Source organism: Lathamus discolor, chromosome 4, assembly GCF_037157495.1.
Source record: "Lathamus discolor isolate bLatDis1 chromosome 4, bLatDis1.hap1, whole genome shotgun sequence".
Lineage (NCBI taxonomy): Eukaryota > Metazoa > Chordata > Aves > Psittaciformes > Psittacidae > Lathamus > Lathamus discolor.
In genome coordinates, this window is record NC_088887.1 from 84,128,600 (window position 1) to 84,150,475 (window position 21,876).

At 43.0% G+C, this 21,876-nt stretch overlaps 1 protein-coding gene across 2 annotated transcripts in view; it reads left to right on the forward strand.

Annotated features, from left to right (window-relative positions):
- Window positions 1–910: 910 nt before the first annotated feature.
- Window positions 911–21,876, forward strand: part of TBC1D4 (TBC1 domain family member 4) — a 104,093-nt gene continuing 83,127 nt past the window's right edge. The window contains exon 1 of one of the 2 annotated variants that reach the window (XM_065678107.1): window positions 911–1,623. In XM_065678107.1, the coding sequence (XP_065534179.1) occupies window positions 1,111–1,623 (513 nt within the window). In that variant the 5' untranslated portion in view covers window positions 911–1,110. The remainder of the gene's footprint in view (window positions 1,624–21,876) is intronic. The other variant, XM_065678109.1, reaches the window with a different exon arrangement.

The window sequence follows — 21,876 nt, forward strand, 5'->3', positions numbered from 1 at the left end:
ATACCTGCTGTGCTATATGATCCCTCCCTGCCCAAATCTAGCAAGTGGCCGTGTTACACCGCATAGCTCCTCAGCTCAAACTGCAGACCTTTTTCTTCTTTCCCTACGCCAGGATAAATCCGGGTTCACATAATAGCATGTTACTGGGAATTACCACCGCTGTTGCTACAGATGTAAACACAAGGACAGTCACCAAACCGGACAGTTGCAAAATGGATACGGATGCTGTATGAGTGGGAAAAGCCTTGCCCAGCTACTTTCTCAGGTAGAGGAAGCTAGTTACTAGCATCTACAGTAGGTGGCGGATTATTCGTTGTCAAGAAATGTTATCGCGATAGCGAGGAAAAAAACCCAACACAAACCGCAACTGAAAACTGAAGCAGGAAAAAGAAACCGGGGGGGGGGGGGGGGCGAATAAAAATCAGGCTTTATTAAACTCTGTTTTGACGGTGACTCGGCAGGAAGGCGCTGCTGTAACTGCATCCCTGGCAGTACCTCCACACGTTTGCGGCACGGCTGGTTAGCCCCCAGGGGAGAAGCCGAAGGGAGGAGAGGTAGCGGCGGGACCAGAGCCAGGCGGGGGGCACCTCACCAAATGAGAACCAACTCAGAAATCCCTGGGGAGCTGTTACAAACGGGCCGGGGGGCGGCTCCGGTGGCTTCCCCACCTCCTTCCCTCTGCCGCTCGGCGACCTTCCTTCTCCTCCTCCTCCGGTCACGTCGTGGGGCGCAGGGAGAGACCAGCCCCCCAAGCCCCGGGAGCGGCGGGACCGGCAGCAGCCTGGGCAGCGCAGGCCACGCTGTATTTCTGTTGGGAGCCCGGAGCGGTGCCGAGCCGCCCCTCGGTTAGCGGTGGCCTGGCCGCGGAGCCCGCTCGGGGCGTAGCCTGCCCGCTCCTCCCCGGGGCGTTGAGGACGAGAGGGGGGTGACTCGTCCGTCCTTCCCCGCCCCTTGGGGTCGGTCGGCAGGGAGGCGGCGCGGCTCCGGGGACGCGCCGGCCGGGGTGCACTTTTAGCGGCGGCCCCGGCCGAGCGCAGGCCCCGCCAGCTGCACCTGGCGCCGGGGGAAGGCGGCCGCAGAGCAGCGCGCTCCTCACCCCGGGAGCCCACCATGGAGAAGCGAGGGGAGGGAGAGCCGCTCTCCCACCCGCTGGAGCCGGAGCCCGAGCCGGAGCAGGAGCCCGAGCCCAATCCGCAGCCTGTGCAGCCAGGGGAGAAGCGCTTCAGGCTGTGGTACGTGGGCTCGTCGTGCCTGGACAGGCGGACCACGCAGCCCATGCTGCCCTGGCTGATGGCGGAGATCCGCCGCCGCGGGCAGCGACAGGAGCCCGGCGGTGCGCTCGGCAGTGGGGTGCCGGCCCGCGAGGTGCTGCTGCTGCTGGGCTCCCCTACGCTCCGCTGCGTGCCCGCCGGACCCGCCAGCCCCGGCCGCCCCGCTGGCACCGGCTGCCCCGCCAGCCCCGCTCCCGCCGTCTTCATCTTCGAGCACAAGGCGCAGCACATCGTCCGCTTCATCCACAACAGCCACGACCTCACCTACTTCGCCTACCTGATCAAGGCGCAGCCCGACAACCCCGACTCCCCCATGACCTGCCACGTCTTCAGGGCCACCGACCCCAACCAGGCGAGTGGCGGCGGGGGCACGGGGAGGGGGCTCTGACCGAGTTTCCTCCGCTTTCCTTCTCTTGCCTTTCGCCTGCAGCCGCGGAGGGGTTGGAGTGCTCGGACGCAGCAGGGCAGCGCTTGCGGGCAGCTGCGGGACCGTATCCGCGGGGCGCGGGGAGCCCGTCTCTGCCCGCGGGGCTCTCCCGGGGTGGCTCTATCGGGGCTGCACCTGCACTGTGTTGGGCCGGGCTGCTCGGACGGCAGCCGGGCGTTGGAGCAAGGAGGAGGGGACACACGGTCCCAAGTTGCCTTGGGGTGCTGGGCCAGCCCCTGCCAGGTCGGGGGGACCAGACCCTGCGAAACGCGGGTGCACTGGGAGCTCTTTATCCCTAGTCTTTCCGCGGGGAGGTCTGGAATCTTGCAGCAGCTCGGTGGCAAGCACGCAGTCTGCTCACTGAGCAGACTGCAGAATTCATAGTAAAACGCCCTTACGGTGGTGTTAAGTGTTGGGAAGAAATAGAGTGGTGAGGAGGCTTGTGCTTTTACGCAGACCCTAGTGGTGGGGAAACCATCGGGTTTGGCCAGTGGTCCGTGTCCTGCTCACAGGTCATGCTAAGGACACCTGGCCCTGCTCAGGCCCACTTAGTAGTGCTACAAACAATCCTAGGTTTGGGTGGAGACATTGTTGATAAAGTGCCAACTGGAAAAAAAGACCTAAGACTGCATTTTCGCGACTGCCTAACAGGCTTTGGCTCACGTGTCAGATGTGCAGCAGACTCCTTTCTCCTCCCAGTATAGAGTATGTGAGCAATGGCAGTTTGAAGAGCAGGTTTGATCATGGATTTAGCATGGTGACAGCAAGAAAAAGGCCTTTCAGTAACAGTCGTTCGGTTGAGTAAGTTGACACCTTCCCCCCAGTTTTCACAGAGGTGTATGCAGGAAAAACGTGTCCTGTTAAAAGTGCTGGATTTTACTGAAACAACTTAGCTGACTGACTAGATCTACTCCAGTTGTTTCTTTTCCTTCTGTGGAGAGGGTAGGAAGTATCAGGAAAATGACTGAAAAGTTCTCAGTATAGTAATTTTTACTTGAGCCATCATACTGCCAGAGATTATAACACAGGAAGGATTTAGATTGTGTACATAGCTGTGACTTGAGCCATCGTCAAAGATAGAGCAGGCAGTATCCTGAGTGGAGGTAACTGCGCTTAACTGGTTGGCAGCTGCTACCCCTATCGGGCTCTGCCAGGAAAGAGCATGCAGAAGGAGCATGAAATGGAGGGGATTGTGTCTGGCAAGGGAGGAGCCAGAGTGTCCTTTCAGTTTGGCCATATGGACTGAAGGGAACCAAGGCTCCTGCTGTTGGCAGAAGATGCTGAATCAGATTTATTTCTGGGATAGGTCTGCTCGGTTACCGTGAGTTTGTGAGACAAACTCATGCTGTAAGATAGAGGGTCCCTGTTGTGAATATGCAAAATTCTGTATATGTTTACATTTGGGAGGCTTTTTGTGACTGACCCTTTTATCTATATGTCATTCCTTCTTTCCTCGTGGAGGAAAACGTCCTTGTGTGCATGGAATTAAACCAAGCCAATACTATAGATAGAACTTTATTATGAAAGTGATCGGTGTGAACAGGTTCCCTGTTATAAATGCTGATCTTGTTCTGACAAGATAGTCTAAATTTTGTCTGTCAAGATTTTTTCTAACCTCATTATCATTAATAAAGAGTGAGTCCCTTGCACAAGGGTTGCTCAGCACTTGATTTCCAGGGGAAAAAAATACAATAAGGGTAGTAGATGCACAGCTAGAGATGTGATTCACAAGTATCTGACTAACAGGCAGGTGTTTTAAGGTATCAAAAAGAAAAGAAGGTGGAATGTTTTTATCCCCTCCTGGGTTTTGTTACCAGTTGTTGGCTAGGTCTTTGCAGGTCTGTAGTTGTTGATCTGTGCTTAAGCCTAGTCCTGAATGGATGAAATTGGGCTGCAGGTTGCTAGCTCTGACAGTCTTCTGCAGCTTTTCACTGTTTATTATAAAGTAGCTGCTGTTGTTACACACTTTCAAGATCTTCAAATACGTGCTTGTGTTCTGTGTTGGTTATGTGAGCTTTGTGGTGCATATTATTTTAGAAAGTATTTTTCACAGCTGTTATTTTAAGACAACCTCATTTTCCATCTTAAGCCATAGCCATTTCCAGCCAATGTCAGTTGGAACCACTACTGAGAGAAGTGATCCTGTTCTCTTCCAGCCTCGACCCCTCGCTCGTTCCTTCCTCTCAGCTTTGTCCTTGTGGCAGCACAACTGTGCAGCCACACAGCAAACAGGATCAGGGAACTGACTGGCATTAAACTTGCTTTTCCCTCTCCTTTGCTGGATTAGTTCCAAGCCACTTCCCTTGTTTGCTTTACTATGCAGCCCTAATACCATTTACACCAAGACAGGTAGGTTGGAGGCACAAGGTAGCAATGAGTGGTGAAGAAAGGGAAGGGTCAGATAGCCATTCCAGAAGTTACAGTGATTTCAGACTAGCCAGAGATGACTGCAAAGCAGTTACGGTGTTAACGGTGCAAAGTGTTACGGTGTTAACCCTCTTGGCAGTATTAAGCTCAGCACCACACTAAGTCACTCTGGAATGAAGGAAGGGTGTGTGAGATGTCCTCTGGTCAAGTTGGAAGACAGCTAGCGTGATTTTAATAGAGGATGTAATTTATGAAAGTGAAAGGGTAATAATTGACTTCCAAGAGATTAATGCTTGTGCAGTAGTTCAAAAAACAATGTAGGTGAGAATGAGAATTTTGGCTTTGGGCCCGTTGCTTTGTTCACCAGCAGCAATACACGTGCATTCACTGTGACCACAAACGGGGCTGTTATTTGCAGAAAAAGACAATACTTTTTGACAGGCCCTGCAAATCTCTTTACCAGATGACCAATAAAACCCCATGCGGTATGTGCTTTGGTAACACCAAGTGGGAAGATCACATCTTTGAAAATGGTTTGTCGTGATTGAATAAAAGGTGAGAATGTGAGGTGGTACAAAACACCCTTATTTGAAAGCCTGCAAATTCTAAGCAGAGCTGAAAAGTAGGAGCTGGTGGCTCGACTTGTGTTCTGGAGTAGACTTTGGCATGGTGTCTCAGAGAGCTCAGCTGTCTGCATGGGGGTGGATGATCAGTTCCTTTTATTGGGGGGGTGGGGTGTCTCTTTCTTTTGCCATTTAATTACAAGAGGAGAGAAAACATCTGGAGCCATCTAACTGGTGAGGACAGGAGCCGAAGATCCTGACTTTCCCCCTTGCTCCCCAGTTATTACTGTGTTCGCAGCTGCTTGTAACTTTTCCTAGCAGCAGCCAGCTGAAGTGGATGAGGGTAGTTGACTGTTTAGTTCTGAATAACAGCCAGAGATTTGTTAGTTTTTATTGCTGTTATTCAAGAATTATTTAGGATGCACGGAGTCTGTCTGTAGAAATTAGATGACCGTGTTGTCTTATTTTATATTTGGCAGATTTTCTTCACAACGCCAGGAACAGATTTATTTATTTAAACCAGAAGTTAGAGTTTATAAACATAGCAGGCATACCCTTCTCCCAGCCACCAAGAATTGCCCTTTCGACCATGAAATGCTGATTTTATTCTGTTAAGCAGATTTTAATTGTGTGAAACAAATCAATGCCGTTTGACAATTGCCTTGAGTTGCCTGTTCTCGGGGGGAGAGGCTTATGGTCTGTTCTCTTTTTGCACTTTTTGTTTTATTTAATTATTATGCTAGTTCAGATTGTGAGTTTTCTTATTGAAATATGAATAAACCTGTTTTGGGGATTTATTTTTGTTTTTTTTTTTTTTGTTCTGAACTGGCATTCAAAATCTAATTATACTGTAATTGATTTGTATTAGTGAAGATTGTTGTCTTCTCTGGTTAAGCAAGAACTTACTTTCTGCATTTTGTATTTCTTTTAGAAATCTGATAAGCAATGATCCAAGTATATTGTTAGGGGGTTTCAAAATGAAGCCCAACTGGCTGTGAAAGAACAGTGGTTTTGTGCTCAGACCTGAGTAGGGTTTAGCTCTTGTGTTTATAATCTGTAGCTGCGACATTCTGCTGCAGCCGTGTGTTGGGAGGACTAGGCTGTTTCAAGGCAAAGCAGGAATCATATCATAGAATCATAGAATGGTTTGGGTTGGAAAGGACCTTAAAGACCATCTAGTTCCAGCCCCCTGTCATGGGTGGGGACACCTTCCACTAGACCAGGTTGCTTGAAGCCCTGTCCAGCCTGACTTTGAATACTCCCAATGATGGGGCATCTACAACTTCTTTGGGCAACCTGTTCCAGTGTCTCACCACTCTCATAGTAAATAGTTTCTTCCTTATATCCAACTGCAAAACTAAATGCCTTGTCAACTCTTTCCCCTTCCGAAAGTTTAGACCACCACAACCAAATAGGGGAGTATTTTGCAGACAACGTAAAGCTGTGATAAGAGCTAGAGAAGCAGATGAACCTCAGAGACAAGAGCCCTGGAGGCAGCCTGTTTGTAACCCAGATCCCTGCTCTGTCATTGCTACAGGGGCTGAAAGTCAAAAACGTTTGTTTGTTCCAAGAGTGTGGTAACTGTCTGTTAAATAATGTATTTCAGTAAAGCAAGGCCGTAAGTTTATTCTGAGAAACAAGGCATCGGTACAAAATGTTTCATTTTAGCTATTCAAAGGAGGCTTTTATACTGTAATAATACCTTTTTCTGTAAGGCTTCTTATTGAAGAATGTAAGTTAGAAACATTTGAAGAGGAATATTTATGAACTTTACATTCATATTTCTTTTGTGCTTTCATTTTTATGTGTCAGGAGCATGAGTTAAATGGCAGCAAAGTTTTGGCGTGAGTAAATATATGTACAGCATCGTTTCAGTTTGTGCTAAAATATTGCACAGGTTGAGTCATCCGATAAGCTGCATTTTGAATAGATACAACATATGTGATAAAAAAGGTGGGCTCTGGGTTTTGAAGGATTCTGCAGGAAGTGGGAGAACTTCACAGTTTGGTTGCTAGATAGACTTGAGCGCACACTGATTGCAGAGGAAGGGGTAACGCTGTTTTCCATGAAAAAGACAGGTTGTCCCAGATTTATCAAGAAAACAAGTCTTGGAGAGACCAAAAGAAAAATTGTTTGTGTGGGTCAGATTCATTCATGGCCTGAGAAACAATGACTCAAAGAGTGGATGCTAAAGGCTTGCAATGAATGCAGAATTGTTTGGTGAGCAGCCTCATTATCTCCAGCCTACGTGGGCATGGGCTATACAGCCTTACATGAAGCGTCTTGCACTCTTTTTTTTCTCTGTAACAGTTTTTGACAGGTTTGGGAAATGAAAGTAAAATTAGCTTTGTGTTTCATTTTCATTTTCCTTAGTGATTGATTCAGCACTTCTTTTCTGAAAATGAGAGTGCATGTTGTTTCAGGCTTGCAAAGCTGTCCTGAAGTTCCAGTTTTGAACATCTTGTCCATAATAATTTTCTTTCATATCCCAAACAGAAGAAATAATATTAAAATTAACTGTTTGCAGATGGTGGTATGAAGCCTCTTTATCCCTGGTTAATGTTTAGGAGAGGAAAAGGAATAGCTTTAAATACTCTTACCTGCTGTTTTTGTAGAAAGACTTCATTCATTTTTCCTTTTGCAGTTCCTGAAAACCACCCCATTATTTGAGGTGTAGAAGACACGTTATAGAGGACTGTATTTGCAGAAAGGCGAAATAAAATATAGAATGATAAGTATATGAAATGATGTAAGCTCACAGTGGCTGTAGGTAACACAGTGACCAGATAATAGGGATATTTTATTGAAAGAAAGGAGATTGTATGCATCTGTGCACACCAAATCAGGGCTCCTCTTCTGATTATGTGTTTCTATGTTTTTGTCCTATTTTTATTTTTAAGTATTTTTAAATTTTAAATTTAAAGATTTTTAAAATATAGAGGCAGTTCATTTTAAAAATAATTAGATAAAAAACTGACTTCCAAAAGGTTTGGCAAGCTTATTTATGTCTTGGTAACAGGGAGATGGTAAAATTAGAGATGGTAAAAATGTTGGACCAAAATGCTTGAAGGTAGTGTTTATTGAGATGAATGCTAAAAAAGGATTCATTTTCTAAGTAGCCACTGCAGAACAGTAGTGTGGCTGACTCCTACCAATCTCTGCTTTTTGCCAGAGCTTGGTATAGCATTTGATGTGCACAGCTCGCCTTCCTTACATCTCTTCCATCCATCTTCCCCATTTACCTGGAACTCCCTGAGCATCTTTAGTTTCTCCAAGGCGAAGTCTCCAAAGTAAAATCCAGACACTCAGTGAACTTCACAGACCGATCACGGAGTTTGCTGTCCAGGCTGTAGGTCATGCAGAATTTTCAGCAGTGTTGGCATGGTCCCCTCGTGGCACCAACTGTCCTCTGCCACCTGGTTTAGTTTCCTTTGCGGTTTCAGTTACTATTTCAAGTTCAGAGACAAGAAAAAGGAAGAGTTTATTTCCATGTGGCTTTTATCATTTGTCCCATATGTGAACTGTGGCATCATCTGCCTTCACATTCTGTATATCTGAGGCACCTCTGGAGTGCTCAAGGAGATGGCTGGGTAAAAAGACAGACCCACTGTAAGTCTTGTATTAAATAATGTGGTGTTTGAGGGCAGCTGGAAAGCAAGCTTAAAGCAAAAAGTAAAGTGACTTAATTCATATACAGGATTTGTGCTATTCTGTTCCGTGCAGAATGTAATATATTGTCTTACCACCTTAACGTTCTGACACAAGTAGGTAGAGTAAGGCCATACAAAACCATGGGTTCCAAAATAAAGCAGGACATTACTAATGAAAGATAGGGTACAATCATGTCATGAACAGCTGTATTTGCCCTGAAGAGGTCTTCAAAGTGTAAAAAGACAATACTGGATGTCAGAGGGCAGGGTGAAAGCACAAAGCGTGGAAGTGCTTACCTCAGGGATGCATGAACTAAGTGACCCCCCTTTCTGTGATGTTTTGTGTACCGGAGAACACGCATCCATTTTGGATATGCATGTTTTCATCCATTAACATAGTTTGTTGGTTTGTTCTTTGTTTGTTTGGAGGGGTTGATTTTGTCTCCCTCAGGTGTATTAGTTAGGTGACAACTGGTAACTCGGGGAGGTAGGCAAATAAACGTTCTTGGCAGTCTTGTAGGTCTGAAAGCACTGTGGTAATTCAATCTTCCTCTCGGCGCTGGTCAGGGGTAAGCCTGTTTGTGCTGTAGAGGATTAGTTCTAGTAATATATTTAGGACTGCAGGGAAAAGGACACAGCATTTCTCCCACCCAAGCAAACAGAAACACATGCGTTCACCCCAAAGGGCTCATTGTAGCTCATATGTTAGCATCTTCATTTCTACATTTTTATACAAGTTAAGTATATATATTGAAAAATTTAGCTAGTCTTCATTCTGAGTAGAGTTGTGCTTCACCAGCACAAAACCTGCCATTTTATGAAGCTGTATTCTGTAGCCTCTTGCTTCTCCACTGTGCCTCTGCCATACCACTTGAAATGAACAGCCTTATGTCCTGCTGTTGGAAGTGAAGCCTGATTAAATCCATCCCTCTCTTAAGTGAAATTGGCTGCTTAGTCCTCCCCATCCCTGCTGCAGGGAATTAGGTCTTCCAATGTGAAGTTAATTAGTTGGTCCACTTCTGGAGAGGATGATGCTGCTGGGATTTCTGCTGCTCCCTGAGCAGGCAGTCTCTGGGCAAGGAAGATAAACCATGGCAGCAGCGGGGCCTTGAGGTGTCATTTCACCATCCCAAGGTGAAATTTTGAGTGTTGGCTCAGCCACAGTGCTTAAACATGGCTTTTCTGTCCTCGCACGTGGTTTTAGTTACTTAAGTCAACTGAACAAAAACCTCCAGCATGTTCTTCAGAGTCTGTCATGCCATGAAGACTGTTCAGATGGAGTAGATGGCGTATAGGAAGTTCACATGTAGTATAATGCATCTTAAATTTTTCAGTTCAGAGCCTCTGAAAGATGTCATGAACCAATAAGCAGTTACATAGATGTATTCCAGTTTGGTTTATTTGCAAGAAAGGCAAAATACTTCAGTTGAGGCACTGCCCTTGAGAAACACCGCTCAATGCTTCAGAGGAATTGTATCTACTAAACCATGTTTCCTCACTTTATAACTTGTTTGTAATAGTGAGTTGTCCTCATCTCCAGTCAAATTTGGTTGCTTTCTCATGGAAGCCATAATGTCCTTTATCATTTTATCTCTTCAGAATTAGGTAGGCTTTTATGATCTTTTCTGGAAATCTGGAAGAGCAGAATGGTAAGGTTTTTCTTGTTCTGCATCTCTGGAACCAGTGAAGATGGGTAGGATTCTACAGTATTGGACACGTGGCACTTTGCTGAAGGATTACATTAACTTAAAATGCAAACACAAGAGAGATCCTTGTTCAAAGCCTGTATGCAAGACTTGTAGAAGCTATTAGATAAGATAAAATCAGTATCATAGAAATGTGGCTTTTTCCTAACTCAACCATCCCTGGCTCTGTGGTTTTCCTCCTCCCATTACAACTAACTTTGAGGTGTATTTCAGCCATAAAATTCATTTTTGCATGTTGATAAACCTTGACAAGTAACTTTCTTTGTTAAAATGACTGGGGTTATGTTTTATTTCTTTACTCTTGGCAAGAACGTGTAGATCTGCACAGTGCTGTTTAGAGATCCATGAGGCATTGAAGAAACATATTGTGGAAAGTCAGAATATTATCCTCTGGGGCACAGCAGCGACTGCCTTCCGCACTGTTCACAATTTTGTTTTTTCTAGGAACATTAATAAATATTTTATTTTTTAGGATGCTGATGCTCAATATATTTCATGCACTCTCTGAGGCCGATACGGGTTTCCTGTTCATTAAAAAAGAAAATAATAGAGAGAAAAAGACCAGTGTCCCAGGAACTTTGGGAGTGATCTGGGCTCTTGGGTATTTCAGAACTAGAGTAAATACTCAGTAACAGAGCAGTGAAAGAGTAGGACGTGCAATGCTAACTTGTTGAAACGTATTTTTATATGCCTTCTCATAGTTTGTATTTGCTTTGGCTTGATTATTCCTAACAACTTGATCTCAAGTTCCACTAGGATTTCTAAATAAAAATAGAAGTAGGGTAGTACATATTTAACAGAGCCGTATTTGCCAGAGGAGAGCAAGTTGCTTTCTTTAGGGCTGCTTGGCTGGAAGGGCAGAAACAAAGCAGCACATAAACTCCAGCTAAATCCTGTGCCAAAAGCTGGTGTATGACCTTCAGGTTGATGTCTGCAGCAGGCTGCAGTACACGCACTGAGCTCTGTGATTCCTCTCTGTCACAGCGTGCAAAATTACAGCTTCAGTAGTCTAAGGTGAAACAATGAATTCCCACTAATGTGCAGATTAAAAAGAGAAAGGATTGTTTGTACAACCTGCTGCCACACTGAGCACCAAATTACCATCAGTGTCATGGTACTTTTGTGTCAGTCTGAGCAGTTTAGGATGCAGATTGCCAAACAAGCTATTGTAACTACACATTAAAACAAAACAGAACCATAATTTAAGATGCTGAAATGTTGCTTTAATGTGCAAATCCCATAGCATTTGTTAGGAGAGAGCTTTCTATGGAAAATACTGCTCTTCCCATAACATTTGCTTTAGGCTTGTGTACAACACTCTGTTTTTTATGGAGAGAGATTTTAAACAAGTATCCCTTTTGTAGAAAATTCTGGCCTGACTTTGTGGTTGTACTCAATGAAAGTCCCCTAATTTTCTGTGCAGCAGGATTGCAAGCTTGAGTAGTACAGAACAGTTTGTGGAGAGGATCCACTTTTCTTTGTACACCAACTACATTATATATAGAGGCAAGATGTTGGCTACTTTTCAGTAGCACTTTTTTTGGGCAAACCTTGCCAAAAGAGAAAATCAAGGGGCCTTTCAGTAGGAGCAGTACATTATACTGTTATCTGAATTATTCATGAAGAAACGTACCCAGATTATCCATGGCATATGTGTGCATGTATTCAGATTTAGCCTTGAGGAAATTTGCTGACCTAGACATGGGAGCAGAGTGGGAGCAAGGCAACAGGATTAAAGCCAGCTCAGAAGGAGTGGGTTTACATCCTGGCACTGCGCCTTGGATTCCCTGTCTGCTTACTGCTAGGGAGAACTAAAAATAATATCTGCAGTTTAGTGGGGTGGTGTGAAGTTTTCAAAATGAATGTTTCCTCCCATAGTGACCTTCTGTCTGCAAAATCATCGCAGAAGAAGGCAACGTATAAAAATCATATAGAGCACATCAAAATGTTGGGGTTTATTGTGGTCTTCCCTTATGCTCAACATGGATATGTCCTTAAAATACACAGCATCACAGTTGGGAGTGTGAGAAATGCGGAGACCAGCCCAGACTTTGCTAGGTTAATGGGCTTGATGTTTCTTTATGTAACCCAAGTATTTTGTTTCTGTATGTTCACTCACTGTGCTGCTGTTTTATTTAATATCATATGCTTGCTAGTTGTTGTATAGGAATTCGGAAGGGAACTTTCTGAGTTTGGTGAAAATTAGAGGTTAAAACTTCAGCAATCTTTTTAAACGATACCAACGATAAGCTGAACAGAAGCTTAATTGTAGTGCCAGTTGATTTCTTATCTCAGTCTAAATCTTTCAGATTTGACACCCTATTTGATACACTTCTATAAGTTTTCACATGACTACCATGAAAAGGTCAAACCTTGAGAAGACAATAGTTGGGTTTTTGCAGCACAACAGAGTGGGTGCTTCAGCTGAATTCTGTTACTTCTGGAGGTGTCAACCTCAGGTGAGCCAGGGATGTGTATGTATACTCTGGTGGTTATTACCTATCAAGTAATAAATCTGCAAGAATAGCGTAAGTTGGAATATCAGGAGCTTTTCTATTATGCTAAACCTGAAGTTGAAGAAAAGTATCAGAATGAAACATGGCAGTGCTACATCAGTGTTTGCAAACCCACCCTATAATATTGGAGTGGTTTTAGCTATCTAGTTCCTGCTGTTATACTTTGCAACTGTACTATTAGATCTTCTATGCATAGTATCCCACCACCTGAAAAACTCCGGCAGAGTTCCACTGGCTTTGATGGTCACTTTGCAGGTTTGAAAATTCTTGCTGTAGCTCTGTGGGAAGCTCAAAATACTCTGTGGAGTCTCACAGGTTGTTCCATCCTTGTAGAACACAGCATCCAGCTTGTACATGCCTAGACAGCCATGTACATAATAGTTAACAACTACTAAGATAAAACCACACTGGTAAAAAGCTCAACTCTGCCATGTATGTGAGACTTTTGCGTAATGATTTGAAGCACGCTAGCATCTACACCACGTTTCTGAGTGGGATTATTAATTTCAAGTAATAACAGGTAGTGTATAAGGTTTAAATTTAGGATTACCTGAGTTTATAGAATGTTCAAGCTTTATTTCCGTGTGATACTCTTCTTTCCTTCAGTTTTTAAATATTTAAGTCTGTTACCTATGTAACATATAGAAAATACTTTCAACCTTGTACTGGGTCAGTTTGTCTTCATGGTGTCCTGTTACAGAGGTTAGTTAATTCACTTGGGCATGCTGCTGCCACGTGGGCTCCCTGCCATCTAATGGGGAGCAGCATACATAACGTGTAATGGATCACTTCTCGTGGAAGGGCGGCTGTTATGTACCCACAAGAGCCCTGTGTGAAACTATGGAGGGTCTGCTCTGTGCTTTCATTCTGGGCTTAATTGCTCTGGATCGGTTTCAGGGGACTATTCAGTCAACAACTTCAGACTCTCCAGAGAGCCCTGCTCTTCAGTAGGAACCAAGTCACACAAGCTGTTCTGCCCAAATTGCACAGTGCTTTCCTGTAGGATCACCAGTTGCTACAGGATTGTACTGCTTTACTGGTCTGTTGCACGTTTTGGTTTTTATACTGCTTCAGGTATCATCCTATCAAATACAGCAGTCTTTAGCTATTGGTGTGTCATAAAAATAATAGTCTTGAAGCTTCCTGTTTCTACTAGTACTGTTCATACTAAAATGTCAAAATACCTTTCAGCTCTATTGCATAAGCAGGTGGATCAGGATGTGACAGGTTTCTAATTCACATTCAGTACCTGGTGCTGCTGTCATTTGGTGCCCTGCAGAGACCAAGAGAAACCTCACGAATTTTTTTTGTCATGTAGATTTTGTGGTTTCGTTTGTTGAACGCACTGGGAGAATTCATCCAGGGAGCACATTTCTCAAAGGGATGTGGTCTTCAGTGAACGACCACAATGAAGTTAGGGTTAGGAGCTGCCACGTGAAGGCAGTGGTACAGAAATCTTTACACAGAGCAGTAAGGAACACAGATAACTAAAAGGTCTCTCACTGCCTGTCAACAGATGCATTGGTTTTCAAATATGCAGGAGGCTTTTCCAATCTTTTTACCGTATGTGTGTACAGGTCTGCTGCTTATTATTTTCTCATGTCATGTCTCTTGCTCTTCTGTTTTTCTCAGCTCCTTGAAGTTGTCCCAATCCAGGATTATGATCTTTTCTTTTGCGGGAGTAATCTGTACTGCATACAGTACCATTAATCATGATGAACGATGATTCTGACCTACGGAAAAGAGCTAATAACCCCTTACTGCTACTGCTTCCCACAGGCTCGCTGGCCCCAAATTGAAACTTGAAAGAAAAAAAACCCATTCATTCTTCTGATTGCATGTTGCCAGGAACTGAGCTTTTCAGATATAGCTATCAGGATTATAAACATTTTCACATTATTCCTGTTCATATTGCTAGTTCCAGGTTTCACATTTTAGAAGTACCGCCAAGACTAGCTCCTATCTCTTTTTATGTATGTGTATATATGTTAACAGCAGTTTATTGAATAAAACCCAGAAAATGTTATGTCAGAATGAACATGCATGATGATCATGTAATTTTAAGAGGATTCTAATGTTTTTACGTTTCCTTTGTATTTAAAGTTTGTTTTGACCTTCATGCCCTTGTTTAAAACACAACCTGGCACACGCTTATTTTTCAGTCAAGTCTGTGCACGGCCAGTGAGAAGTGAAAGTTAACTTCCTTGGTGATCAAGGCAGTCATATCATGTTTCAGGAAGAAGGTATGAGTAATAAAAAGCCCCAAACAAACAAAAGCGCCCCTCAAACCCAACCCCTCCTATGGAGGGAATGGATACTGTGCTGTAAGGTAGAAGGCTATAAGCTTAGCAAAGTAGCTCCTGGAGCATGACATGAACAGGTGAGTCATTTGTGGCTGGTGTAGACAAATTGCTGCTGAAGGAAGCTTGTTATTGCACGGCTGCAGCTACAGCTGGTAGATTGCCTGTTAAGAGCAAAGTAAACTTGAGCCTGGTAGAAAAAGTACACTCCAGATAAGCACACTTTAATCTCTGGAACATTTAATTGGTTCCGCAGCATTTTCTAGTGCCTGAAGTTTTCAAATGTGCAAACATGTTCATGACATTGATGTAATTACCAATTTCTAATTTAGTCTTCCTTATGAATGTACTAGTATTAGTAGCAGAGGACACTTGCTTTTTTACTGTTAATACAGTTATGGTTCACGTACCAAATTATAAACTTAGTATCTGTCCTTGAAAGCTCCCTGACTATTACTTCTCTGCATCTTAATATAGTACAGTGCTGCTATTGTAGGTCACTATGCTTATTTTTTATCTACATAATGAGGTCTGAATGTGTTTAATGTGAGCCTCAGAGTATGCTTTCTATGCAACTATGTAAAATTAATCCTTTCAAAAATGTGTATTTAGTTTGGGGTCTTGGAACATCATCTCCAGTAGAAGATTATTTTGACAGGTTAGTTGTTGGTAATTATTTTTTAAAGTATGTTTTCACTCCTGATGATAGACATTCTGGTAACTATCAATCAAATATTTTCATATATATAAGATACTGTTTGGAATTTGGTTTTAAGACAAAGAGGGCTTCTACATTCCTTAATAATGCCTTTGTTTCCCAGCACCCAGATGCCTTTTTTCCAAGTAAGCACACTCAAAACTGGTCATCACGAGTAATTCACAAGCCCCTGCCCCTGTGCACCGTGGCAGAGGGTGAGCAGGTATTGTTTTAGCAAGCCCTTCATTCTTTCTCTGGGCTGAAAGAAGCTGGCCAAGTTCACAGGACTTGAAACTGTGTATAACAAAACTTCAGCGTGCTGTTTCTGAGATGATATGGCAGTGAAAGTTAAAGCTAGGGGGAAAAGAGGAAGCAATTCCCCTTCTCCATGAGGTCTGCTGGAGGAATGGTTAGTGGTAGCTTGGAGTAAAGGGAAGCTTCTAGTGTCCTGCATGATAATTGGGCTCCTGAGTAACTAACCAGTGGCTCTGACAAATATGTTCCTTCCACTTGTTGAATCATGGTATTTCTCACACCAAACATGGTTAGTTGCCAGTTTGCTTACAGATGCAGCACTGCAGCTTTACCAAGTAAATAACTGTCTGAATACCTTTTTGGGTGCCAATACTTCCCATTAGCTATGTAACCTCTTGTCTTTTTTCCTTTTGGTGGCATTTTTCCTCTTGGCTCTATGGTTAAGCTGAAGACTACCAGAGTTGGGTCTTGTTAAAGCTTTTTGTAAATCCTCATTTTTACCCAGACATTTACAAATGTTCATTTATTTACTTGGTAGCTGGTTTGAAATGTGTTTTATTAGGAAGGTATTTAGGATGTCACCTGTCCCCTCCCAGCAGGCATGTTTCACTTTACTATGAAGTATCAACTTCAAATGACTGCAAAGTATTCTAAAAAGAAGCTGTTACTTGTTTTGCCACAAACTGAGGTACTCCAGAACCTGTTATTAGATCTTTCTTCCAAATACTTTTTGTAGTAGATTTAGCAGTTTTATGTGACCCTCTGACTTTGGGGTGTATTGGAAAAAGCAAAGTCATCCTCTTTTTTGGGTTTCTGTTCTTCAGGTGTGTATGGCAATCATTCTTAAAAATGGAGCAGGCGGACTGTCTTCCACCGCAGGTCTGGTTTGTTGTCAGATCAAACTTTGATGTGCATGAGCCGGGGTCTTGTGAAGAAAAAAGCATCAGTCTTTAACCTCAAAACCTGTCAAGGACATCACTGTATCCACTGCAAATCTCTTTCCCTTTTGAGCTAATTGGGTAGCTGATGACAACAGAAGACTCATCCTCCAGTGCTAATGAAAAAAAGAAACAAAAGGTGTTATTTTTTCTCACACGTTTATTGAAAGAAACATTTTGGGTGCTGCAGGGAGAATTACAGTGGGTACAAAATTCTGCATTCTGTTCTCAGCAACTCTTTGCCTAATGCCATTTATTTGCAGCTGCAGCTCTCTCCCCGTTTGCAGGCTGCTGCTGCTGTGCTTGTTTGCACTCAGTGTGACTCGTACCTCTTGGGTCTTTCTCTGATCTGTGTGTTTTAGCAGTCTTTATATATTGGCCGTCCCTGGTTTGATACAGGTCCTCATCAATCTCTCTTGTTTGCTTTTACCTCCTTCTTTATATCATGTGTCTGGCTGCAGTCCCGGTTGCTCTTTTAGCTCCCTCTGCAGTTACCTCCCTTCTGTCAATCCTCTCTGGTCCCCATCTTTCCTTCTTTCTCCCCCCTAGCTTCTTATCTGAGCTCAGTCTTTCCTTCCCACTCCTGAATTTATGGACTCCAGCATATCATGAATCTACTGTGAGCTGTATTTACAGGCATAAATTACTGAATGTTGGATGAAAGTGCTTTCAGGGCCTGGTTAGCATCCCGTGAATCTGACCGCTCGTATTTATTACTGAATGTTCGCCAATATTTTGCAGGAATTTATAATTTGGATAGATTTATTGTAGACAAGAATTGCAAAGTTTTATATATATATGTATTTTTTACAGGAGCCAAACTGCAAGGAGAAGTGTTTTTGTTTCTTAGCAGTGACTGCACTGTTTTGAAGATGTCAGTCCAGAAAGCTTGGCAGAGTTGTGATCTAAAACCTGAGCCTTGTGGCATTAACTACTGGCTCACGTGAGCAGCCTTTCATTCCAGGAGACACGTGTCATTTTTATTTCACAGCTGTTGATTGGGGGAAAACAATCCAAGGTGATGCTCTTCTGTGGAGGAGCGGGCGTGATAGAAATTGTCAGATGTGTCAACAAGTTTTTCTATACAGATTTCTGGGCTAGGGGTGTTGAGAGGTGTCTTTTTCCGTAAGACATTTCCAGCTCTGAAGTGATGAGAATTTTACCAGAAATGTGGGGGATGTGGAAGGCATGAAGTTCAGTGTGTTATGACTTAATTTAGTCTTAGGCATGGGTGTGTGGAAATGAGCAATTCTGTATGTTAAAAGCACATTCAGATTTAATTTGAGGTTATAGTAGGAGAAAACATTTTTGAAGGGATTAGGAGAAATTAAAGCCCTACTAGTTCCTATTATTACTTTGAACTTTAGATAAAGATTTAATCTCTAATGCAAAACTTGTGCTAATAGTCATTAGTAAATGGATCTGTCTTTCTCTGGCTGGTGCTTACAAATCTATATTGTAGAATGATAAATCAGTATTTGAAATTCTGCTGATCAAAATCAATCGAAAGCTTGAGTCCTCCACAGGAAAACGTCTGTCCCATGGCCACAGGTTACATAGGGTGAGAATTTCAGCTAGTTCTAAAATACACGTTAAGTGTGAGGTGGGTCTCAAAAAGAGGTGAAGAGATGAGAAGATGAGTAGCTTACCTTTCTGGCATCTCACCAGCACCCAGCTTTCTGATGCTGATTCTCTGAGTGAGAAATACAGCGGCAGTTCACTCTAATCCAGGCCAAGATGAGATGTATTTTCCTAGATGTGGGAAAAAGGCACATGCTCACACCCTATTGACTGTTGCTAGGTATGGCAGGAGATACGGTATGGTTGTGGCCTGTGTTTGAAAACGAAGGCAGAAAAATCTACCACACTGGCTTTTTTCTTCTTTTGTCACTTAAAAGATGTTTATTATTCTTTAATACTGAAATCCACAGGTGCCTTTTGTATTCCTAAAATACAAAACACAAATTATTCTTAAATGCAGCGGGGAGAGGGCATTTTCCTTTGAACTCCCCAGACCATTGGCCCTTCCTCACGTAACGGCTGCAGCTGGTTTTGCTGTATGAGAGTTAATGCCCGACTTCTCAAACATTCAACTTTCTTCAAGCAGTACAGTTCTGCTGCTGCTGAGAGTGACCTGTTCAGAAGTGTTTTCATTCACGTTTTCAGCAAGAACATTTCTTTTTCTGATGTGTTTTAAGCACCAGAGCACTGTAGTTTCCCTCCAGATGGACTTACAGACCAGTAAGAGGAACTAGATAGGAACCCTGGCCATTGCGGGTAGGAGAGGCTCTAAAAATGGAGATTTCTGTTTGAGATGATCTTCAGGAAGGACAGAGGATGGTGATGCAGTTAGCTGATCTTTTGCCTGCTGTCTCCTTATTTCTGAACAGATGCCAGGGAACAGAGCATTTTCTTGGCACAGCAGTATTAGGGTTATGAAGAAGTGAACCTCAGTAGATGCAGTGGTCATCCCTTGTACCTTAAGAGCAAACAGTAAAGACAGACTACTTGGGTTATGTATTGTGTGCGGTTGGGAGAGCTGATGAAACCCGTATGCGTGAGGTCCAGTTCTGAGCCTGCTTCTGAAACAAGAGAGCTCTTCTAGAGAGATGCTTTTCAGGTCAGAGTAGAACTAAGAGGTGATTGCATGGCTTAGCAATAAGCACCTCTAGTCAGGAGTGTGCTGATGTTCCCCTGATGTTATGGAAAAGGTAGATGAAAATCCAATCTATTTCCATAATATTTCAAACCAGCAAAACTGGCAAATTGGAGATGCTAGGAAATGCTGGAGTTAATGAATCCCTTATGCAGTTCAGTGAAAGTAATTTCATTTTCAAGAGAAAGGCCTTCCAGTGGCATTGCAAGTAATTTCACAGCTTAAATGAATTCAGTCATGCCTCTGTAGTAAGGAGTGCATTACCCTTTTTATTGCCATCTCTGAAAACTGGTCTTGGCAACATTTGCATTCGAGACACGATGGTTAAACTAGTCTGTGTGTAGTTGGAAGTAACTGATCTTGTTTTTGAGATAGTAGTTCCCAATAAACACGTCTTGTTCATCAAATAGAGTTTCAGAAGGAAAATTATTACTCATTTACTACATTTAACTATAAAGGGCAGCTTTTTATAGCCTAACTTTTACTAATTGCTCTACACATACAGGAGCTACTCTTTAGAATATGTTAACATATATTAAGGGCAGGTATGACTCTCTGTGAGAAGTCTGACAGCTCTGAAAAGATCTCTATTTATATATAATTCTCTGATATCCCTTTGAGACAGATACGGAATATTTTGAAACAATTTTTCATCATTTCTTCAGATTTCCTCAGGTTTGCGGTCATTAACACCTGTGTTACCTATAAAGACAGGGGTAATCTATCTGTACATACTTCAGTTTCCCTTTGAAGTTTTCAGCTATGCTTATTGGTAATGGCTGCTTGGTCTCTTTTCATGCTCAACATAGAGTAGACAAACTAATGATTTTTAATCGCTATCAGGTATTTCTGAATTTAAAACAATCAGTTTGGAGAGGCCGAATTTGAGGCGGAAGCAAGTTTGGTGCCCCGTATCCATTCAGTATTACGAACTTGTGTAATAGATTTAAAATACACAGATTTTACTTTTAAGTATGAGCTAAGATGCAAAGATCAAAATTCTTTGCTCACCGTGGGCTAAGGCAAATGTGCCTAACAGATTGAAGTCTGTTAAAATACATTAACACTTTATGGTCCGCAATATTGTCCATTTATACTTTAGTTTAGAATTGGGCTTTACAGAAACAGCTGGTTTTGTTTGATGTCCGTTGTTACCATGCCTTTTCTCTCCAGCGGAGTTTATCGTGTACCGTTAGAGGTAACCAGCTGAGTTGCACTTGAAAACAACTTAAAAATATCCAAGCTATCTAGATGCAAAAATATTGAATTCCGAAATAAGCTGACATGCGACACATGAGTCACAGAGTGAGCATCATGGAGTCTGACTCCTTTTTGACATAGTGCCGCGAAGAGTGAGCGTTGTATTAAAAAACCCCAAACCAACACACCAAAATACAAAGTCGATGGAGGACAGTCCTTCAGGATGGAATTGTGCCATGGAGCACGTCTTGTTATGTCAAGATGGCTCAGCAAATTTTCCTGCGTCCAACTAGGATCCAAAGCACCATATCTTCACTCTTTCAGCAAGAATCTTGCCATTGATTCGGAACAAAAATTGTCATGAGTCTCATTCCCGGATTCCTATGTATATGTACAAGCCCCTGGTGTGGTATATAAAGAGAGGAGACATTTCATTCATTAAGACTCTCTCACAGTGATTATTTAAGACTGGTAGTGATGTGATGAGGTTTGCAAACCTTTGCAACAGACTATGCGATAGGAACAGTTGAGTGTTCAACAGTTATTTACCAGCACATCATTTGCATTAGGGTTGCAATAGGAAGGAAGTTTCCATAGGAGATTGCCTTATGTTCCCAGCAGAATGCCAGTCTATTTTAGTTGCTCAGTACAAGTTTTATATAGCTTTAATGTAAATTGAGCAAAATCGCTCTGTTTTGCACAAATAAGCTGCACAAATTATGGTGTTCTAGTTTTCGAATCAAAGGTGAGTGACAGACTTGACTTTACAAGGAGAAATCCATAGAGATTATTTTTTGATGTCGGAAACACTAGATTCTTAGTTGATATTTCCAATGTGGGAGAGACCAGGAAAGTTTTTCAGTTCGTGGTTCTGCTTTTCTCTTTACCTATAACACAAAGTCCAGGCTCTCATCACTTCTTACATCCATTTTTTTGGTTGGACATAGAACTGCAGAGCAGGAGGAAAGCTGTGCTGCACTCCAAAAGTCTCCTCAGTCTGAAGACCAAACCTACCTCATTGCTTAAAGGGTGTCATGGAACTAACCCCCCTTGCAGTGTTAACACGGCCGTGTCAGAGCTGTTTGTCAGGGTCAGAATATGTCTTTGGAAACCAGCCGCACCAAAATAAATCTCTTTTCCTCAGAAATTGGAATTGCTTTCTTATCAGAACATTTTTTTCTTCTGTCTTTGGAAGCAGATGTTTGGCAGCCAGCTAGTCCCAGATTCCCAGTCTGGAAGGATCCAAACTGCATCCCGGATCTGCTGGTTAGCTGGAGCTGAGGCTCGTCCCCCAAGCACTGGTCCTGTCCTCTGAGCATTGAGTCACAAC